This window comes from Hemicordylus capensis, chromosome 2, assembly GCF_027244095.1.
Source record: "Hemicordylus capensis ecotype Gifberg chromosome 2, rHemCap1.1.pri, whole genome shotgun sequence".
Classification (NCBI taxonomy): domain Eukaryota; kingdom Metazoa; phylum Chordata; class Lepidosauria; order Squamata; family Cordylidae; genus Hemicordylus; species Hemicordylus capensis.
In genome coordinates this window covers 71,723,542-71,747,678 of record NC_069658.1, presented here as the reverse complement: position 1 = coordinate 71,747,678, position 24,137 = coordinate 71,723,542, and the positions used below count along the sequence as shown (strand labels likewise).

At 42.7% G+C, this 24,137-nt stretch overlaps 1 protein-coding gene across 2 annotated transcripts in view; it reads left to right on the top strand.

The window, feature by feature from the left end:
* EFNA5 (ephrin A5) overlaps nt 1–24,137 on the top strand; it is a 339,455-nt gene that overhangs the window by 247,383 nt on the left and 67,935 nt on the right. For both annotated transcript variants that reach the window (XM_053298052.1, XM_053298051.1), the window contains exon 2: nt 8,740–9,032. In XM_053298052.1, coding sequence (XP_053154027.1) covers nt 8,740–9,032 — 293 coding nt within the window. The remainder of the gene's footprint in view (nt 1–8,739; nt 9,033–24,137) is intronic.

The following is a 24,137-nucleotide window of genomic DNA, read 5'->3' as shown; positions in this document are numbered from 1 at the left end:
AATTGGCAGCCTCTGGCTTCCTATTCAAGTTATTTCCCCGCTGTTCATATCTAAGTCCCAGGTGGCTGTTCATAACTAAGTCCCATTAAAATTAATGGAACTTAAGTTAGTCATGGAAACTTGTCTCATTTATTACAATTCGTTGAAAGTGTCAACTCAATGTGCAGCAGCTGTGAAAAAGGCCAATTCCATGCTAGGGATCATTAGAGAGGGGTTTGAAAATAAAACTGCTAATATTCTAATGCCTTTATACAAAACGATGGTGCAACCACACCTGGAGTACTGCTGGTCACCACATCTAAAAAAAGGACATTATAGAACTGGAAAAGCTGCAGAAGAGGGCAACCAAGATGATCAGGGGCCTAGAGCACCTTTCTTTTGAGGCAAGGCTACAACACCTGGGGCCAGGTATACTATGTCAACTGGATCACCTTGATCCACACACTCGTTGACACTCTCAAAGAACTCTAAAAGGTTTGTGAGGCAAGATTTACCTTTGCAGAAGCCATGCTTGTTCTTTCCCAGCAGGGCCTATTCTTCTATATGCTTTACAATTTTATCCTTGAGGATACTTTCCATCAATTTGCCTAGAATGGACATTAAGCTAACCGGCTTGTAATTTCCCAGATCACCCCTGGATCCCTTTTTGAAAAGTGGTGTGACATTTGCTACTTTCCAGTCCTCCGGTGCAGAGCCTGATTGCAGGGATAAGTTATATATTTTAGCAAGGAGGTCAGCAATTTCACATTTAAGTTCTTTGAGGACTCTTGGATGTATGCCTTCCGGCCTTGGCAATTTGCTAGTTTTCAGTTTTTCCAGACAATTATAGAGTACAGAATGAGGAAAAAGGGTGATTAAGCCAAGATTAAGTAAAGAGTGATTAAGTCCAGCAGGTTGCTGGAACCAGTCTTTCCATAAAGGGGTTGCAGACTCTCTGGAAGTGACTTAGGTTGCCCCAGTATACATTTACCATGTTTTAGAACTAAAGGAGGGGGGATAGAGATTTGGGGTAACAGTTTAGAGAAAGGCATAGAACAAGATGCATCCATATTTACCTGCTATCTAGGTAAGGGGCCATCTATTTACTTAGGTGTGCATGTAAGCAAAATAGTGCATGTAAGCCCTCTCTCTGTGGATGTGCATGTAAGCAAGATAGCAAGCATGAGTTTCTGTATTGAGCCAACACACTAGCTCACGAATCTCACATGGGGAAATATCTTACAGTCCAAGACATGACCTGAGGACCTGAATACGAGGGCAGCAACTAAAGTATTTCAAGTATTTGTTCCAGATAAGGTGTGATTCTGTGTCAGTGGTATGGGCACTCGCTTAAGTGTTTCCCTTAAACAAAAGAGTTGCTCAACAGACTAAACAGAAAAATGGGAGGGGGCCAGTGTTCCCTCTATGGTGTGTGCACGTTCCAGCAGTCACAAGGTTTTTGATGTCTGATCACTTAATTTTAGATCCCGCTCAGGTTGAATCAGAAAGGCCCCATTCTGAATGCATGTATGCTCACACTGCCTTGATACTCCTGCCCGGAACAAAACTCATTCCGCACACAGATGAAAAAGATTAGAGAGAATACTGGCGCACACTCCTCTCCAGCATGACTCACCCAAAACTACCTGAGTTCAAATCCCCATTCAGCCATGAAATTCACTGGGTGACACGGGGCCAGTTGCATATCTCTCAGCCTAACCCACCTCATAGGGTTGTTGTGAGGACAAACATAACCATGTACACTGCTCTGGGTTCCTTGAAGGAAGAGTGGGATATAAATGTAATAAATCAATTTAAATTATTTTTTTTAAGGGGGGGGAGTGCCCTTGGACATTTGCCTTATCTATGAAGGCTCAATAAGGGGAAAGGAAGCTTTAATCCCATTGCCCTTTGTCTCCTTTGGGCACTCTTCAGCTGGTCTATTCTGACTCTCTGTTCATGCCTAGATGCATTCAGAGCAGTGTTCCCTCTAAGGCGTGCACATGTGCATGCGCGCACGCATTATTTGATGTCTGCTCAGTTAATTTTAGATCCCATTCTGAATGCATGTGTGCATGCACTGCAGTGCCTTGATACTGCCACCCAGAACAGAACTCATTCTGCACACAGATGGAAACAAATTAGAGGGAACACTGATTCAGAGTGGCATATCCAAGTCCTATTGCAGCCTCGATAATTACCTGAGGTTTCCTGGTACCTGAGGGTACCAGGAAACACCTAATCTAAATGACCTGTCCATGTGCCTGGAATGTCAGGAATGCAATAGGCTAAGATTTCACTGCCCTGTGGGCTAAAATGATCTAAAATTTGTTCTGGTGATACATCAAAGTGAGCGAACATGGCAACAAGACTATTGTATAGAGATTTGGTTGTTTTATACTTCTTGCACTCCAGTGGTTATTGCATTTGATCTGAACTTGGGGACCCTGGTTGACATTTCCATTTAGCCATAGAAAGGGATCTATAAAAGTTCTCACCATAGGTAAGTGCCACTTTCTCTCAGGATCCTCGAGCCAGGAGAAGGGTATGGGATCTCTGCAGACCTCATGCTGTCTTTGGAAAACTTTGGGAAAAGAAAGCTGTCTTGTTGCTTTCCAACTTTTCTGAAACCCAGGAGAATATCCAGAGATTACTCTGCCCTTTTCCTTCTTGAGGGCAGCACAAGATGGATCTCTAGACCTTGCACTAAGCCTCAAAAAGAAGAAAGGGTGAAGCAGTGAGAAATGTTTCCATATTGCTGCTGTTTTCCAATCATCATTGAAGGAAAACGTCAGGAGGATTCCTCTTTCCTTCTACCAACGTTGTTCTGAGTGTTCCCAAGCTGCAGCACTAGGCAGAGCCTTTCCTGTTCTGCTATTTCATAGCCTGGACTTTGTTCCCCTGGGCCTAGCACAGGCTAGGCCCTTTCCAATGTGTGTGCACCTGGATATAGACTCACTGGGTGTTCTGGAATATGTTACTGGGATCAACCATAGTTCCTTTCTGTAAAAATGGGAGAAATTCTCATTGGAATAGTGAAGCTAAATACAAGATGCAACACAAATAATTTTTCCACATTATAATGCTATATAAATGACTGATAAAACCACTTCTTGGTTCCCTTCAAGGCTTTACCCTTTCAGGTGCTCCTATCTAGTGTTGGGGCGTGATTAATAGAAGAAAAGCATACAGCCCTTTGTGAACACAGAGAGATTAAGGGCAGCACAATCAACATTTAATCATTAGGAGAAAATGGAGACCATGTACAATTGATTGGGAGAGAGAATCTAAATGGAAAATAAGTTTTTAATATGAGAACTGAAGTAAAATCAGTGGCAATAACATATTAAGTGGAGAGGCATTTTAGTATGGGAATATGTTAATAACTGATATAAAGGCTGGATAGCAGTAGGATATTCATAATCTGAGCCATTTTTGGAATGGCAGTATAGAAATCGAATTTATTAGTATTTATTTACACAGTCAGACAGGTGTTATTGACTGGTTTGTTTTATCCAGACATCGAGTCCTTCCCAAGGACTGGGATGGCTGAATTTTATTGTCAGTGTTGTTGCTGTTGTTATAGATATCATCGCAGAATACAGGCTGTTCTTTATTATTATTATTATTATTAGTGGTAGTAGTAGTAGTATTTTATTATTTTACACAGTCAGACAGGTGTTATTGACTGGTTTGTTTTATCCAGACATCGAGTCCTTCCCAAGGACCTGGGATGCCAGAATTTTATTGTCAATGTTGTTGCTGTTGTTATAGGTATCGTCGCAGAATATAGGCTGTTCCCAGTAAAGCTGCTTTTTGTAATTGGCTGATGGTGATTTCTGTGGCCCCTATGGTGTTGAGGTGCTCTTCAAGGTCTTTTGGAACTGCACCCAGGGCGCCAATTACCACTGGGATTATTTGGGTCTTTTTCTGCCATAGCCTTTCAATTTCAATTGGTAGATCTTTGTATTTGGTGATTTTTTCTATTTTTTTCTTCTATTCTGCTATCCCCTGGTATTGCTATGTCGATTATTTTGACTTGTTTTTCTTTCTTCTCCACTACAGTTCTGTCTGGTGTATTGTGTGGCAGATGTTTGTCTGTTTGTAGTCGGAAGTCCCATAATATTTTTACATCTTCATTTTCTTCAACTTTTTCAATTTTATGGTCCCACCAATTTTTGGCTATAGGTAGCTTGTATTTTTTGCAGATGTTCCAGTGTATCATCCCTGCTACCTTGTCATGCCTTTGTTTGTAGTCAGTCTGTGCGATCTTTTTACAACAGCTGATTAGGTGGTCCACGGTTTCATCTGCTTCTTTACAAAGGCGGCACTTGCTGTTTGTTGTGGATTTTTCGACTTTTGCTCTTATTGCATTTGTTCTTAGTGCCGGTTCTTGTGCAGGCAGTATTAAACCCTCTGTTTCTTTCTTCAAGTTGCCATTCTTAAGCCATTGCCAGGTCTTGGTGATGTCTGATTTTCAACTTATATTGTGCAAATATTGACCATGCAGTGGCTTCTTTTTCCACTTTTCTGCTCGGTTCTTGACTTGTTCTTTCTTGTAGGCCTGCTTTGTTTCATTGGTGTTTAATAGTTTCGCATTATTGACCATTTGAAGTGCATCTTCTTCACTGACCTTGATATATTCTTCAAGGCCTCTTTTCTCCTCCTCTACAGTTTGATGGACTTGCAGCATTCCTCTTCCACCTGAGCTGCGAGGGAGGTATAGCCTATTGACATCACTGTGGGGGTGCAGAGCATGATTGATGGTCATGATTTTCCTAGTCTTACGATCTAGCGTCTCTAGCTCTGCCTGGGTCCAGTCTATTATTCCTGCAGTGTATCTGATAACAGGTATAGCCCAGGTGTTTATGGCTTGTATGGTGTTCCCGCCATTGAGTTTGGACTTGAGGATTATTATTTGGACTTGGTGTTGTATTTGGACTTGGCTTGTATGGTGTTCCCGCCATTGAGTTTGGACTTGAGGATTATTTTTATTTTATTTTATTTTATTTTATTTTATTTTATTTTATTTTCATCAAAACCTACCAGGTATAAAACTTCATAGTTACTTCCCGGACTGAGAAATTGTCAACATCCTAGTGGCGTAGTGCTTGTAATCATTAAAATGGTTAGTAATCAGTATCTGAAAGCAGTATTCTTTGGTGTGTGTGTGTGCTTGGAGCAGCTGTTCCGAGCAGTTTCAAGGAACAACCTGCTGTTGGAATTTGCTATTCCAGACTTCCATGATGGTCGCCCAAACAGGATTTATAGATAAGCTTTAAGGAACAGCCCCTTTCAAAGCTAGCTTTTAGTTTTGTGCACATATTTACACATAAAAGCGCCTTACATTATGCAATAATTGACCATTCTCTCTCTCTCTCCCCCCCCCCCTCACACACACACACAAAAATATATACGCACACACATGCACACACACAGAATCTATTGGAAATACATAGGTACTCCTTCAGCAGGTAGCAAATAACTAAAGCTGCATTAGATCTTCAGATAAGGCTCCTGTACAATAACGTGCTTCTGCCAACTCACAGTTCCTTGCTTCTCTGTCTATATTTCCTTCTCCACTAAATTCCACTAGCTCTAAACTTCCACTAGCTCTAACTTCCACTGTCTCTAAATTCAGGGCTGTGCAACTTCGACCCTCCAGATGTTACTGGGCTACAGCTCCCATCTTCCCCAACTAAATGGTCAACAGTCGGGGATGATGGGAGTTATAGTCAAACAACTGTAGGAGGACCAAAGTTGTACAGCCCAGCCCTACTCTGCTTTTCCACCTCTCCTTCTAGCTTTGAGGACTCTATCACCTTCTGAATGCTGAATTCTGAGGCTATCTGGAAACCATGCCCCAATCATTAAAAACCATTAAAGTTCTTAACTACTCATGATAAAGACAGACTCACAGCAATATTAAATGAGTCTTTATTGGTAGATGAGTTCTAAACAGAGATCTGTTTTTATGCTTGTGTTTTAATTTAATTTTTTAATATCAGATTTGTTTTTTATATTTTTTAGCTCAATATTTTAATGTGTCTTTTTTATCATCTTGTTTTTAAATTTTATTGTGAGTTGCTTTGGGATTTTCTTAATGAAAGGCGGGGTATAAATCTAACAATAAATAAATAAAATACATAAATAAAAATGAGCATGGGAGAATTCCATTTACCACACGTGCTGACTTGTCCACTAACCAGAGTTTCTGAAAAAGAGTGATGCCTTCACTAATTTGCTTGTAGTTCTAAAATCCAGTCAAATTAGTGATGGCATCATGATTGCATTGCTCTTTGATTTTCATTACTTTAATAAAGAGTCACATTGACAACCTTATAGTCATGAAGTCTACCACCTACAAAAGTTACTGATTCAAAGGCAATCTATTTTCTAGATTTCTATAAAAGATATAAGTACTGGACTATAATACAGTGTAGATTAATGCTTAAGTACCACAGGACCTGTGGTACTTTGTATTGGCTAGAATTAGATTTATCAGGCTTTTGTTGCTACGCTACACATGATTTTTCCTCTGTTAAAAACCTATTGTATTGTAGCTAAACGATTGTAAGGGATGAATAGGTAGTTCTGAATATATCCTTGGAGAAGGCCAGATGATCATTGCTTTTCTTCTCAAATTAGATAGAAGGATCCAGATGGCAGATTTCAGGTCCATCAGGTGCTTAAAATATGTGCCTCAGGTGAAAAGGAGTATTATAGTTAAATATGTCAAAATGTCTTTATTACTCTCTTGTGCACTTGACAGTGGCTGCTGTGGAAGAATGAAAGCTGCAGGTAGTGACGTCCAGTAAGTCCAGAGTGAAAAGGATAGCTGGGAAATGTCAGTGCTTACTTCTCTGACACTCTACATATGCTTCTGGGTTGCATATAATCAGAAGCCACTGTTCTACATGTAAAACAGAGGCTGTAAGATGGCTTCTGTTGAGTTGCAGACTTTTGGTGAAGGTGAGAACTGCACTTAGAAAAGCATGGAAACATTAGGAACATAGGAAGCTGCCATATACTGAGTCAGACCATTGTTCTATCTAGCTCAGTTATTGTCTTCACAGTCTGGCAGCAACTTCTCCAAGGTTGCAGGCAGGAATCTCTCTCAGCCCTATCTTGGAGATGTGGGGGGGGGGACTTGGAACCTTCTGCTCTTCCCAGAGGGGCTCCATCACCTGAGGGGAATATCTTTGAATAATACTTTGCATTAGAAGTTCACATCTTAAAATCTGAAAAGGTAGAAAGTAAAAGTCACTTCAGCCTTCTAGAAACACTGATCTACATGTACCCATGTCACCCAAAACTAATTAGTTGGTCTAGCTTGTGCTTATATTTTTTTTCTAAGCTTTTTAATAAAAAAATTCAAAACCATGCACATGCACACACATAATCACCTCCCCACCCCCCACACTCTACCATTAATAATATGATTTTTCACACAAAACATAGACATCACATACCACGTGATAATTCTGCAAAGGATATCCACAGTAGATATCCACAATGACATACATGATGCCTCTGGCAGAAATAATCAGGCGCTAGATATATTTGATAAACATCCAAAATTTGGTCAGTGTTTCACCATAAAGATGCAATCTTATGGCAATTATTTGTGGGTAGGCCTCACTGGGAACTAACTGTTCCATCTGTACTATGCTCAAGAGAGTTTTCTGGGTTCCATAAGTATACAACTCCTACCTGCACTCTGCAGCCGGTAGTTTGCAAGTGAAATATTTTGGTCCGATGTGACGCTAAGCTCCTGCACTATTACAATGACAGCATAAACAACATTACTACTGCTGCAACTAATACTGCTTACAACTGCTGATAATAAAAGTGCATCAGTAAAAGTGCCTTGTACTGCCTTTCTCATCTGGCTCTCATTCCAAACTGTCAGGTGAGTGCTGATAATTCATAGCCTAGAATTCTTTTATCTGAACAGCAGTATCTCCTCTATGTGCTTTGGCAGTGGAGTTATATTGCTTTTCAAAAATCTTTCAAAGGTACCAGGGTTTTCTTGGATCTTGACTAAATGTTACCAGCAGTGAAGAAAAAGTAAAGATAAATGTGGGCTTGTAGGAAATGTATTTGCCTGTAATGAGTTTTGGTTGTGGTACAGAAAGGAATATCTAACATCTTGTTTGCTGTTCTTTGTTTGTGTTAAAGGGCAGTATATATAAAGGCTCTGGTCTTTCTGGTTAATGAAGAGATGCGGACTCATTCTCTCACATCTGGAGAACTGGTCTTGTGGTAGCAGGCATGGCTTTGCCCTGGTTGCATATGAATGCGAGACTTGATGTGTGAGCACTATAAGATATTAGCTGCTTTGGGAAGAGCAGAAGGTTCCAAGTTCCCTCCCTGGCATCTCCAAAATAGGGCTGAAAGAGATTCCTGCCTGCAACCTTGGAGAAGGCGCTGCCAGTCTGTGTAGACAATACAGAGCTAGATGGACCTATAGTCTGACTCAGTATATGGCAGCTTCCTATGTTCTATAAAAAGTAGAGTGGGTCAGGAAAAAGGTTACCATATAGAATTGGATTGGAAGCAGTTTTACAACTGTAAGGATAACAACTGAAACGTCCATGGCCCTTCATTTAAAACACACAGAATTCAGAATAGTTCAAGTTATTTCTGAAGCTATCATTACACAATTTTGCTGTCCTATAAAGAAAGTACTAAGATAGTGCCTATGTAATTTTTGTACCAAAATGACCTGATCTTGTTCTGTTTTGGTTTCATTTTTAGATTCCAACGGGGTGACTATCACATTGATGTTTGCATCAATGACTATTTGGATGTATTCTGCCCTCACTATGAGGATTCTGTGCCAGAAGATAAAACTGAACGCTACATACTTTACATGGTGAACTTTGATGGCTACAGTTCCTGTGATCACACTTCTAAAGGATTCAAGAGGTGGGAGTGCAATCGGCCTCACTCTCCGAATGGACCACTGAAGTTCTCAGAAAAATTCCAGCTCTTCACTCCCTTCTCATTAGGATTTGAGTTCAGGCCAGGCCGGGAATATTTCTACATCTGTGAGTATATAGAGGTTTTTCATTGTTGCATAGCAGCTGGAGGAAACTATGGCAATTTTTCACTTTTGTAAAGGGCCAGTTTGTATGTGCTACAGATGTGTCTTAAGTATATATGTTCAGATTTTAGAATCCCAAGATAAAATCACCATGATCTGGGAACAAAAATGAGATTAAAAGCACATTTTTCTTTAACACATGGAACCTGGTATGCAGCTGCATTCATGTGAAATATATGAATGCTGATGGAATTATTCGAGAGTTCTACTATTCACAAACCTTTTAAGAAAAGGACTATTATACTGTGTTCCACCTGTGAAAATCACATTCTGTGATGGGTGGTGTCTTTATGTGTGTCCGTGTGTGTCTACATATATTTCAAAATTCTTGTTGATTCTACAGTGTAAACAGCCACACTCTAATAGATTGAGGCAACAGTCCTATCAGACTTGCCTTAAGAGCCATTGAACACAGTAAACTTACTTGAATCCAGAGGGTTGGGTTGTGAGGCTTATTGGGAATGAAAAGAATAGAGCTCAAACCTCTAATGGTCACATAGACAGATAATGAAGAAGCCAGTATTAATCTTCCTTAAAGATTCTAGATTTTAGACCTGTTTGAACAGAGCGGGAGGTGCATTAACTTAAGCTTAAAGTGTATTGGGTAAGGGTATAAATATAATCTCATTATGTAACCTTCTCAATTTGAGAGGTTTTAAATTGACTGAAATGCAAAATATCCTCAGGGTAACTGTAATGTGAGGAATGATTCACTCCAGATAAGCAAGATACCTTCATTTCTCAGACCTCTTCTTGGTGCCACAAAAATGGTTATCAGTGAGGAAATGCTGTAGCTATATCTGCAAATGCTACAACGTTTTCAAATATATCAATATATCAGGTTAAATGGCAGTCTTTACAAGAGCATAGGGGACTTTTTTATTCAGTACAGCTGTTCCTTTGAGCATGTGGGGGATACAAATCTCAGTGGGAGCAAGTTTCCAAGCAAATTACAGTGACTAGATGCAACCTGCATCAGTAGAGGAGCACATTGCTGTACTATCAAGGTTCTCCCCCCGCCCCCATTTCCCAATATGCGTTCGGGCATCCTGCCCTGGTCCTTGTAGGTCAGATAGTGGGAGAAGCAAATCCTAGAAGAGCAGCAGCCTTGTAGTTGTATACAAATGTGCCAGTGGCTTAAAACAAAAGACTCCTGACGAACCTAGGGATTTTGGTGTCATCCTTCTGGCTGCATGCTCTTTGAAATGATTCTGCTATTGCATTTGCAAAAAGGGCTCGTTTCCATATATGCTTGAAGCCTAATGTGTCCCCATCAGTTTTGAGCATTGAAGCAACACTGTCTGCAATGGTTGCTGCCACCAAAGATGTAGCATTTTTTTTAAAAGTGTTTTAAGATTTATTTATTTTTAAATGCAGCAGTAACTACAGCCTTTATGCCTGTAGCTGGTAGTTCTGCTGTGAAATCATTATCTCACCAAAAATATAACATCTCTGTTTGCTTCACTTTGTGAACATCAGGATCCCTTCAAAAAAAATAAAAATAAAAAAGTAGAGGAAATTTCAGTCCGGCTGAAATGTTTGAATTCTTATTTTACTCCAAGTAGTTAGTGCATTACAAACCAGGCATCACAGGCATAGTACTTTGTGCATGTGTGCACTTGCACTCCCTCTACATGCCAGGGAGTAATAAAAATAAATTGGAACAGTGACAGTTACATTGTTTCACTGCTAATTTCCGGAGATGCGTCATGTGAAAACATGTCAGAACTAAACTCTTGTTCGTATCCTGTGAGTAAATGCAAAATGAATCCTAGCCAAGTGGAAACGGTTGTGAAAAGAATTAATTTATATCATATGGTACTATTCTCACTTACGCAAACATCCCCTTTAACTTTGGAAAGTCTTGATTCTCTAAGGAAAACAGAACTATATTCCACTCCAGTGAGCAACAGGTTATGAATTTTCTCTCTTACTGTGAACTTTTGTTCTTGAACTGTCTAACAAGCAAGAAAACTAGCAAGGGATATTTAAGGTGAGAAATAAACCCTTGCTCATTTCATGAGTTCTGCTTTGTATTAAAAAACTCTGCAAGTACATTTGTGGCAAATGTATAAAATTATTCGCTTCAGTAGTACTACTACCCCATAGCTTTCTTCTAAGATAGCAAATCCTGTTGAACTTTATATGCTGCTGCTGCTGCTACTGTAATTATTCACTGCAGTGTTTGCAAATGGTGTTCTAATCTGCAGTTAAATTTAATATTTTGCTAAATAATCATGTCTAGCATTCATTTAGCAGAAGCATTTAACTGTCAACATAACTATCAGTGGTTTCATCAAAGTAATTGTTCCCAAGTACTTTCAAATATCTAGAGCTTTATAAAGAGTAGAACTGTGTTCTACTGAAATTACTTTTTAAATGAAAGGTAAAATAGCACATTTAGCAGTAGCATTTTGGGCATTTATTCAATGCAATTAAATATCTGGCCATATTGCAATGGCGTTACAAAAGTTCTCTTTTCCTTCTGCCAGTGGAGTACATCTTCTTCATCTCTTTGCTGAAAGCAGAATCACAGAGTAGCCAGTTCAGTGTTCCCATATAATCCTTATGTATCTTGGTAACAAACTCAAGAGAACTTGATATCTTGGTATCTTGGTAACAAACTCAAGAGTCTCCCTACCTGAGCTGGCGGGGGTGGTCTCGGAGGTGGCCTTGGGTTCCCCCAGGCTTATTGTTTTGGGGGATTTCAATGTCCACGCTGAGGGCCCCCTAGTGGGTGCAGCTCAGGACTTCATAGCCTCCATGGCAACCATGGGCCTGTCTCAATTAGTATCGGGCCCTACCCACATGGCGGGACACACTCTGGATCTGGTTTTTGCCGACCGGGAAATAAATGATCTGGAGGTGGGGGAATTTGAGACCACTCCCTTGTCATGGACAGATCATCACTTGTTGGATTTAGTTTGACTGCTCCGTCTGCCCTCTGCAGGGGTGGTGGGCCGATTAAGATGGTCCGCCCCCGGAGGCTTATGGATCCGCTTGGTTTTCAGACGGCCCTCGAGGAGTTTCCAGTGTCCAGAGCTGGTGACCCTGTTGAGGCCTTGGTTGATCTCTGGAATGGAGAGATGGCCCGGGCTGTTGACACGGTTGCTCCTAAACGCCCTCTCCGGCTTGGTGGAGCCCGTTCTGCTCCTTGGTTTTCCTCGGAGCTTAGGGCGATGAAGCAACTTGGGCGATGGCTGGAGCGACGCTGGAGGAAGAGTCATCACGAATCCGACCGAACATGGGCTAGAGCCCATTTTAGGGACTACGCGGTGGCGGTGGGAGTGGCGAAGAAATGCTTTTTCTCCGCCTCCATTGCGTCTACTCAATGCAAACAAACAGAGCTGTTTCGTGTGGTGAAAACCTTGCTCCACACATCCCCCTGGACAATGGGGGCGGAGTCATCCACAGCTCTTTGTGATCGGTTTGCCTGTCGCTTTGCAGATAAAGTCGCTTGAATCCGTGCTGACCTGGACTCCAGAGTTTTGGCAGTTCTGGCAGACGTGCCTTTGGTACCATCTGGTCCCGTTGTGTTGGATTCTTTTCAGTTGGTGCGGCCTGAGGATGTGGACAAGATCCTGGGCAGTGTGTGGGCGACTTCGTGCGCTCTTGACCCTTGCCCTTCATGGCTAATAAAAGCTGCCAAGGAGGGGACAGGCAGATGGCTGGAGGTGATCGTTAATGCTTCATTGAGGGAGGGCAGGATGCCATCGTGCCTTAAGGAGGCGGTGGTAAGACCACTATTAAAAAAGCCCTCCCTTGATCCCTCCAACCTAGACAATTATAGACCTGTGTCTAACCTTCCCTTTCTGGGCAAGGTGATGGAGCGTGTGGTGGTGTCCCAGCTGCAGAGGGTCTTGGATGATACGGATTATCTGGACCCTTTTCAATCTGGCTTCCGCCCCAGGTATGGGACTGAGACTGCCTTGGTCGCTCTAGTGGATGACCTACGCCGCGAACTAGACAGGGGGAGTGCGTCCCTGTTGGTTCTGCTGGACCTCTCGGCAGCGTTCGATACCATCGACCATGTTATCCTCCTGGGCCGCCTCTCGAGTATGGGGATTGGAGGCACTGCGTTGCAGTGGTTCTGGTCCTTTCTTGAGGGGAGGGTCCAGAAGGTGGTGCTGGGGGACTACTGCTCGGCCCCGTGGCCGTTGGCCTGTGGGGTCCCGCAGGTATCGGTCTTGTCCCCCATGCTGTTTAACATCTACATGAAGCCGCTGGGAGAGGTCATCCTGGGATTTGGACTGAGTTGTCAGCAATATGCGGATCACACTCAGCTCTATCTCTCCTTGTCATCTGATCCTAGGGAGGCGGTGGATGTCCTGAATCGGGGGCTGGAGGCCATGATGGGTTGGATGTGGGCTAACAAACTGAAATTGAATCCGGATAAGACGGAGGTACTGTTGGTCAGTAGGAGAGCCGATCGGGATGAGGCGATTCTACCGGTTCTGGATGGGGTTGCACTCCCCTTGAAGGAACAAGTACGCAGCTTGGGGGTACTGCTGGACCCGGCTCTGCTTTTGGAAGCTCAGGTGGAGCCGGTGGCCAGGGGTGCCTTTGCACGGCTTCGGCTGGTGCACCAGCTGCGTCCCTTTCTCGAAAAGGCAGATCTGGCCACGGTTACCCACACCTTAGTCACGTTGCGGCTGGATTACTGTAATGCGCTCTACGTGGGGCTGCCCTTGAAGAATATCCGGAAACTGCAGCTAGTGCAAAACGCGGCAGCGAGGGTGTTATCCGGAGCTGCCCGTTGGGAACATATCACCCCCATTTTGAAAGAGCTGCACTGGCTGCCGGTTCGTTTCCGGGTCCAATTCAAGGAGCTGGTTTTGACCTTTAAAGCCCTTAACGGTTTGGGCCCGGGGTATTTGAGGGACCGCCTGCTCCCAAGGGTTGCTGCCCGCTTGACAAGGACATCTGAGGGGGCCCTGCTCCGGGTGCCGACAATGAGGGAGGCCCGGCTGTTGTGCACTCGGGACAGGGCCTTCTCTGTTGCTGCCCCTAGACTCTGGAATGCTCTCCCAGTGGCCATTCGTTCCTCAGACTCCATCATGGCTTTTAGAAAGCTTTTAAAGACTTGGCTTTTTGCCCAGGCTTTTACATAATCGTTTTTACTGCAGCTTCTCTGTGTTTTTATCTGTTATCTGTTGTTCTGTTTTTATGCTTGTTTTACATGTTTTTAGCTTGATGTTTTTATTGCTTGATGTTTTTATTGCTTTTATTGTATGTTTTAATTTTTGTAAACCGCCTTGGGGTTTTCTTTTAACGAAAGGCAGTATAGAAATGTAAAAATAAATAAATAAATAAAAATAAACTTTTTGCAGCAGCTGCTTAACTATATTATTAATAAACAATACATTCCCTCTCAGCTTTAAACTAAAGTTTTTCCTGGAAAACAACACTTTGTAAAAGTTCAAAATGCTTTGAGGTGCTTGTTGCAAGCTGGTCTTGTGGTAGCAAGCATGACTTGTCCCCTTAAGCTAAGCAGGGTCTGCCCTGGTTGCATATGAAAGGGAGACTAGAAGTGTGAGCACTGTAAGATATTCCCCTCAGGAGATGGAGCCGCTCTGGGAAGAGCAGAAGGTTCCAAGTTCCCTCCCTGGCTTCTCCAAGATAGGGCTGAGAGAGATTCCTGCCTGCAACCTTGGAGAAGCCGCTGCCAGTCTGTGAAGACAATACTGAGCTAGATAGACCAATGGTCTGACTCCGTATATGGCAGCTTCCTGTGTTCCTGTGTTCCCCAGTTATTGGACACTCTTTGCCTTGTGCATATTGTTGTGGTTGTAAAGGTTCAAAATACTTTGAGGTGCTTGTTGCAAATATTCCAGTTTCCCCCTATTATCGGACACTCATTGCCTTGTGCATATTGTCGTGGTATATCTTGTTTTGCTAGGTAACAATTAAATGTTAAGTACAGCACAACTTTACCTTTACCTCCAAGAAAGGTGTGGTCAGTACCCCTCCCTTGCCATCATATGTACTTGAATGAATGACCAAGGTTATGAAACGGTTCTTTTCTTAAGCTATTGATATGTCCTCTACCTCATGCATAGTGAGGTAAATCTGGTCTTGGATGGGGCCACACACCCTCTGAAAGACAAAGTCTGCAGCTTGGGGGTGCTTCTGGACCCAACACTGTCCTTGAAGGCACAGGTGGTGGCGGTGTGTAGAAGTCCCTTTTACCAGCTATGGCTGGTGCGCCAGTTGCGACCCTACTTGGAGAGGTTGGACCTCACCTAAGTCACTCATGCTTTGGTAATGTCCATATTAGAGTACTGAAATGTGCTCTACGTGGGGCTGCCCTTGAAGATGGTTTGGATGGTTCATCTGGTTCAGAATGCTGCCGCAAGGATGCCCGTAGTCCGCTTCATTGGCTACCAGTCTACTTCCAGGCTAGATTCAAGGTGCAGGTGTCGACCTTTAAAGCCCTACACGGCTTGGGGCCTGGGTACCTGTCAGACTGCATTCGCCCATATTAACCTGCCAGAGCCCTCCACTCGTCATCTCAGGCCCTGCCATTGGCCCCACCAATAACAGAGATCCTTTTGGCGGGGACTATAGACAGGGCCTTTTCGGTTGTGGCCCCTCGGCTTTGGAACGTCCTCCATGAAGAGCTTCGCTATTTTCTCTTTCTTAGTGTTTTTAAAAAACAATTAAAAACACATATTTTTAAAGAGGCTTTCTAATGTTTCACCTGTTGCATATATCTGGTAGGTTCTTTAGTTTTTAGTTTTTATAATTCTTAGTTTTTAGCTTTAAGAATTTAATTTAGAATTTTAAAAGCTAATTATGATTGTGGTTTTAGCATGGATTTTTAACTTGTTTAATTTGGTTAATTTTGTTAGTCTGACTTTATATTGTAACTGTTTTATAAATGTTGTGAGCCATTTTGAGCAGTAATGTACTGGAGGGGCAGGATATAAATATTTTAAATAAAGAAATAAAGAAATGCTTCAGAAATCAGGTGGGGTTTTTTGCAAATAGGTGGTTGTTTCAATTCTGTACTTGGTTATATATCGTTGGCTCATTTAACTAAATATAAGAGTACAAAGACAGGTTGCCTGTAGAGAATGAGATGCTTATGAAAACTAGAGTCCTGGAATAAATGTGTTTTTATGGCATTCTGGTGAACTCTACTGCTTAGAGAAAAATACAACTGAACATGAAAATTGAAATAATGTATTTGAGGTTTTTATCTGAATGCCTGATATATTAATAGACTCAAAAGCAGACTAATTGAGTTTTACCATTTTGCAGTCTGACTTATTATATTTTTCTTTTTTGTTTTAATAACACAACCATGATGAACCACTAATACTTGAGGTAGAAAGCAGCTATTACTAAGGAAAGGTGGGGGGGAGGGGAGACTGTGTGTATCACCTTGGTCAGTGGAAGGGGGAAAACCTTCTTTAGTATGCAATGAACCATACAACTTATATGTCCCAAATGACAGGGGGAATCGATCCACAAGTAACTAATAATAGAAGACTATAAAAATTACACAAATAAAATATTATTCTGAATTTTAATGTAATGTGCTAAAACTGACCTCGGCCCCTGCATGTTGTGGATGGTTCCGGCCAACTAGGGTATTTGAGTTATGCAGCCCTGACATAAAGGAACATGGCAGCGTCCCACAACCTACACATCAGGGATTCCACCCTTACTAGTCCCTCTAGTACTTGCTGAAGACAAAGTTGATAGCAAGTCCACCAGTTTTAAATGAAGATGGATCCGTTGCTTGATGCACACCCTACCCCAGAATCAGAGTGCATCACAACCCCTGAAACTTGCAACTCGGCTGTGTGGATAACCAAGAACTCTCATTTATGGAGAAACCTGCACCAGATAAGTGATCAGCCAAGTTGGACTGACCAAGAATCGTATGCCAATGAAAGGGTGGTGGCGGCGGCAGTGGCATGCACAAATGTATTTTATAGTAAACAAGCTGGGCCGGGCGCAGAGCATCTGCTCCTCAGGCCAGCCCACCGCCGCTGCTTCCCCCACCACTGCCGCACATCCAGCTTTCTGGCTGACCAGCCGCTTCCCTCACCCACCCACTTCCCCCCCTCACTTTCTAGTGGGCCAACCAGCTTGCTTTCTCTCCCCCCGCACTTCTCACCCCCACCCCACGGTTTCTGGCTTGCGGCTGGCCTGCCCACTTCTTCTCCACCCCAGCCCCCATGCTTTCTGGCCGGCGGGCTGGCCAGAAAGCCGACCTGCCACCTCCTCCCACCCACCCACTCCTGGTAGTGTCCGCCTCCTTCCGTTAGTCAGGCCGCCTCCTGCTCCCGCCGCCCAGGCCTACCTGCCTCTGCCTTCTCCGGCCAACCGGCTGCCACCACAATTGTCATCCCCGTCGCTATCCCCCAGGCAGCTGCTTGCAAGCTTTCGTGAGAGCTGCCACACATGGGATTAGCGATGGGTATGTTTACGAGAATTATATAGATAGATACCACAACTTGCTTGGGTATTCCTAGGCAGCTGAAACACTGTAGCTGCTGTAACAGAGATCAACAATCAGAAGCAGCGTAAAAGGACCAGCAGGTGGAGTATATGCCAGTGGTGATAATCATTGTGCTACCCACCATATATTTTATATGAAACCCATGGGGCGACCCTGGGCCAGCCAAACTGTAAAACAAACAAATAAATATCCACCAAGTGAACTACTTTTGAGGCTTGGAATCAGCTGAAGCTCTTGAGATTAGCTGTAGCTCTGCATTTGGAAGTCCCAGGCTCTGTGAGCCAGGGCGGGCAACTTCTCCTCAGGCTCACTGGGCCCTTTCTTAGCTACCCATTGCTGGAGCCACAGTCAAGTGCCCCCCAGCAAGTAGATAAATCTGGAGCCCCCCATGCCATCAAGAGGGAATGCCCTAAGTCGTAGCCTCCAGGATGCCCCCAACCTAAATGTGGTTTCCTATGGATAATTAGATGTAGGGTGCAAATCTAGATAGTGTGATACCACTGGCTGGAGGGGAACACTGGATTCAAATCCTCACTCCGCCATAAGGATAAGGTGGTGTAATCTCATAAGGTAATTGTTTCTGTACTGCCACATTTCACACAGACCCTTCCTTATTAATTGGTCTGCCTATATTTACGTAATCTCACACCATGCACTCCACTTAGCATACAGGGTCACCGGAGAATCATAATTTTCATTAGCCTTCCCACTCCAGAAGTCAAGTAGCATTTCGAGTGTGTTCTTGCAAAAATAGAATCTATGGGAAAACAGCAGTCAAATGATTGATTGTGCAGGGTCCCCAAAGCCCCAACATTCCATGGCAGGCGTTCAGCGCCAGTTGTAGTAATAGAAACGGCATTAGGAGTATTCCCTCTGATATTGTTCCATCTGTGCATGGAAGGAATGTGTTCAGGGGGTAGTATCAAGGCCATGAGTGTGCACGTGCATTCAGAGTGGGGCATTATGATTCAATCTGAGCGGGATCTAAAATTACTGAGCTCACATTAAAAAAAACTTGTGAGCACACACGTGTACACTCCTTAGAGGGAACACTGGCATTAAGTGGTAAATAATTTAGACAGCTTGAGGAGCAACTTCCTCACCCTGATGGTAGCCTAACCTACTTCACAGGGTTGTTGTGAGAACAAAAACAACCATGTACTCCGCTCTGAGCTCTTGGAGGAAGAGTGGGATATACGTGTAAAAATAAATAAAGAAATCAAACTTTCCCCTGGTCCTCCCTGTGTTAGCAAAAGGCAGTACAGGAGGATGATATTTGCAGTCATGGTTTATTGCCTTAGATCTTTGAAACTGATAACTGCTTTTCAAGCTCCCTTTGCTTGAGTGAGATCCATGCCAGCCTCCACCTGTATTGGAAGGAGTGTGCCACACAGAGATCACAAAAGGTCCCATTGGCATTAAAGGGGACAGTTAAGCACTATCTCTCTGGCTTTATTTGTGTATTAAAAGGGGGAGAAGGCAATCAAAAAGCAACTGTCATCCCCCAATCAGTGAAGGTCCCCCAATTAATGAAGGAATTCATGAATGCCCCCAACTAACGAAAGCCCCCCAGTAAAAAAGGCAACGAGTTCCCCCCAATTGATGAATCAAAGAATCAAACATGAGATCAAGGCCGGGGTGGGGGGGACACGGAATCAGCAGCCACCCAGCAGAAAAAGAGGGCCTGGCGCCTTGTCCCAGGTCCCGTTGTTTCTTCCTTCTCCCTCCAGCAAGGTCCAAAAAGCGATCTGGCTCCTTGGCCGGGTAAAGGAAGGCCACGCGGCAGGGGAAGATAGCCAAACCTTAGGGCCTCAAAGCCATGCTGCTGCAGCTGCAGCTGCTCTGCCGCCCACTGCTGCTCCATGGCCTCCACGTGGTCACTCTGCAGCGATCCTCAGCAGTGATCCTCCCTGTTCCAAGCTGCAGAGCGACTGCTCGAAATGGAGGCGGCCTGGACACCATCAACCTGCCTCCTTCCCGCATTGGCCGACCCCTGACACATGGAGGGGGAAGCGATGGTGCCTGTGCCTGCCTCATGTGATGGAGGCACAGCCTCGCCACCCCGCCTCATTGCACTGGCGTGACGGCAGGGACTGGCATTGTAAGTTCATACAGTGATAAAGGAGTGGAAGTCTGTAATCCTCTGCTGAGAACTGTGGAAACATTTCTGTCCAGTGTTGTAGTATTTAGTGTTTTGCTCCATCCTCAGAGTATCCCTCCTGTATCACTTGGCTGAAAAGTGAGGAAATATGCTACTTTAATAGCCAGTAATTAGATCTAATAAAAATTAGACCCTCCCCATCCAACCCCCACAGTATGTCACCAGGACTGACTTATTGATATTAAAACTTCAGTTCAATTTAATTCTACCCTGAGTTGTGTCAGTGTATGCATTAGCCATTATCTAGTAAAGAGGATTACAAGTAGAGTGATTCCACTGTTAGCTTTGGGTACTGTAAGCTTCCTGTGAGATTTTAGAACACTTCCTCACCTAGGGGAGCTTGTGTCATCTTGATTTCAGAGTACGGTGTTTACCCTTTTATTCACATGCAGGAATATCTGAATTGACCTTAAGGAAAAACTAACTTAAGAAACTTGAGAAGATTTACTTCAAAAATTCAGAATATTTTAATGTACAAATAATACTTGAGAGTTGGATGCTGTTCTTCTTATTAGATGCCCTTTTAACTTTTCAGGGGAGATCTGATTAGCATAAACAAGGATGCTGCTCTGACAGCTGTGAGCCACTCAAGTGACTTGAGGAATTTTGGCTTTGAGAGCTGGTTTACTCAAATTGTTTTAGACATTCTGAGTAAAATCAGAGTAATTGGAAGAGTTTGATAGATGTGTGTTTTTATTTTATTATTGGTATTTTTTGAGTGAAACATTAAACAGACAAGCAAGGTGACCTTTAAAAGGGAATTTGTGCTTAATCTAGTGTGTAGATTAAAAGACTGGTTGCTATTAGAAGAATTAAGAGCTGCTCTTGTAAAATAAAAGCTGGAACAATCACCACTGTCTAATAGATCTTGATGTCAGTAGTGTTCCTAAAATCCTCAAAAGAAGTGTTAGAAGCTGTTGCATAATTTGGAAACCAAGAAATCTATGTAAGAAAATTGAGACAGAAGCTAAAGAAGTGTTGGACTCCATTGTTTTAAGGGAAGGTCCTCTTTTTTTCCTTCTCTTTCTCCTAAATGCATCTAATATAATAAGTTGAAAATAGATTATTTGGATTCCTGCTGTTCAAAAATTCAAGTATCATTAACACACTGAAGGGGGGGCGTGAAAAAAAGAGACACACTGTGCTGCAAATCCATCTTTGAGAACTGTCTCATAAGTATATTGTAGGGAGGTCTTGGCTTTGAGGGGAGGATGAATGAATGATTTTCTTTGCACTGTTAATATGCTCTGCTGATACTGGCGTTTTGAAAAGAATATTTTTCCCCCTTTCCTATTCAAAAGTTGGACAAGGATAGTCCATCTCATGGGATAATATAATAGTTATTAACTGTGATCCTTACAGATTTAATGAGTTAAAGGAAGGATGAGTAGAATGTGGGAAGAGACTATGCAGAAATATTTAAAGATACCTTCTTTCAGCTGATGATTGTTTTAGATCAGCTTGACATGAGACTAACATGTATTCAACTTCCTGTTGTGTGAATTAATTAAAAATGGAATGTTTTACTGTAAAAATTCAGAGTAAGTAGAATGCTTTACTGAAGCAATTCAAAGTGCTGTTACTTACGTAGAAATATAGCGCATGTAAAATATGCAGCACATTAAAAAATCAGTCTCTACCCTTTTTTATGTTTTTGATCCCACTAGGTTCTCTTTAGAAAGTAGTGAATAAACAAAGGTAAAACAAATATTTTCAGTGAAGCAAAACTAGGTGTCTGGGAAGCATGCTATGTTTTTAGGGCATCTATGTTCTGTATTTAACATTCTATATACAGGTAGCAGGGCGGCTTCCTAAAACAGTGAGATGAGGTGACTGCCTCAGATGTCTATGCCTGGGGTCAGCAAGTACAGCCCGTGGGATTCATGTCACCCACCTGCCACTCTCTGTACTGTATGCTGCCCTCACTTTCTCCCTTCTTGAGCCGCTGTAGCTCCTGAGCATAGAAGCTCAGGTTTTAACTCTATCCATCCCTGCACACATTCAGAAGCTACAGAGATGCAAGAAGGGGAAGGCAGTGCCTCGTGTGCCACCTTCTCCAACCACTGCAGCGTTTGGCCACAGGGATGGATGGGGTCAAAACTCTATCCCTGCTCATGCTCAGAAGCTAAGCAGGGTGAGAAGGTGGTATGCAGGCACTGCCCTCCTCTTCTCGTGTTGCTGTAGCTTTTGAGCACACAGGGTGGGTGGGTGTCCATTCCCCTGAGTGCTCAGAAGCTATAGTGGCATTGGCCCAACCCTTGACGGTGACATCAGCACCAGGGGGTGTGGCCAGTGACAGCATGGCATGGCCCAGCGCTTAAGGTGGCATTGACAGGAATTAATGTGATATATCTTATATTTTATACTCTGACACTTGAGACAGAGCATCCATGCCACATAGACGGAAAGGTCACTGCTTTAGGAAACTGCCTTTTTAAATGGTTTAATTATTTTAAGTGTTTTATGTGTGTTTTGCTGCATGGGTTCCCCCCCCCCTTTATTCTTACAGGTACTGTTTGGTTAGCCTGGCCCAGGGTCTTCCAGTAAATATAGGAGGTAGCAGAGGAGGGATTTAAAATCAGTCTCCCCAGCCCAGTCCAGTATTCTATCTTTACTGCCTTCATCAGAAATTGATCATCTGTTAATGGCTCAGTATATTAGGCACTGATGAGCTCAGGAGATCATGCTTGTTAAGCATGAAAGCAACTGTAGCAAAGACATCATTAAAGTGGGTTCAAGCTTTGACACTTGTTATATCGTTGTTTGAGCATTGCTCAAAGATAGTCGAGGAAAGATCAGCATAGGTCATTCTGCTATCCTGTATACTGTATATTCAAAAACAGTATTCTCTAGTTCTAAGAACCAGCATATCAATCGTGCACCAGTAACAAAGTGGAGATCTTGATGCTCAAAGTACGGGGCGGGGGGGCCTCCTCTTCCTTGGAAACCCTAGAACACATCCACCTTCACGTTAGGGGACAAAATACTCTCAGGAGGGGCTATAAATGCCTCCAAGCATCTATAAAGCAAGGATCTAATATTTAAGAAAAGCAGAAATGTGTAAGGGTGCATGAGCTTAATTCTCAGGAAACCTTGGAGGAACAATACAATAATCTCTTGAATCTGATTGGAATCTCATCCAATATTTTTATTTGTGCACAGCCCTACTATTTTTCTAATTATTAATAATAAAAAGAGTCCATAATATTTTTCTTTAGTGCGTCAGTGAAAAGAGAAGGAATGCAGATCCACAGACTACCAAGAAAACACTGCCTCTATACTAATTACGAAACTTTGAGTACTGCTGCATCATTACACACATTCTGACAAAATACATAAATTTCTCTCTATAATGTATAATATTTAGTGCCTTTGCTGCATGCCAGCTTGTAATCATCCTAGCTATTTTTTAAACTAAATTTCCAGCTATATAAAACTTTTACCATTGTCTAACCAAAACAGACTAGCATTCCTACACTTCTCTGTATTAGGTGAATTTAAAATATGAATAGTCTTATTTTGTTAAGCGTATCTTACCAAAAAAAGTATCTAGTTTTGCATACTCAAAGTAGACACTTTAATGAAACCCCTTTTAGAATTGGATAGTGTTGTTTTACTGTTATTGTAGTGAAAATATATTTCTGGTGTTACCCTGTAGCACTGATTCATTTTTTGAGTTAAGAAACTAATTGAATGAATGTGCTACTATTACGTAGCATGTTATATGGAGCAGGCACCAGGTGAAATGGAAGCAACGTGCAAACAACATTTGGTGTTAATGCTCAACTTCTGCTGTAAGTGGCATGTTAGACTGTTGTGGTGCGCCTAATTCACACACTATTGTGTTGTCTTTCATTGTGAAAGTGTGTGGTTTAATTCTATGTTGTCATGCTGCGCAAGTTAGTAAATTTTCTAGCTCGATGAAAAATCCCTCAGTTCACCAAGTGTGATGCGAGTACACATGGTGAACTTGGTGGAATAGGGATGAATGCTATATGAGTAGGGTATGAGCTCTTCCCAGTGGCCTGTACTCCCTCTACCAAGCACTTGCTAGTTGTACAGTTCAGATTCCATTGATAGCCTAGATAAGTAAAATCTCTGAAATATACTACTGAAGGGTGAAAACAACCCTGCAACTATGTATAAGCAGAGTCTGTTTGCATTTGAATGGGAGACTACATGTGAGCACTGTAAGATATTCCCTTTAAGGGATGGGGCCGCTCTGGGAACACTACAGCATCTGCATGCTTGCATGCAGAAGGTTCCAAGTTCCCTCCCTGGTATCTCCAATATAGGACTGAGAGAGACTCCTGCCTGCAGCCTTAGAGAAGCCACTGCCAATACAATACTGAGCTATAAAGTATATAACAGCTTCAATATTAAAGCAGCTTCCTATGTTCTGCAATGAGGGACTA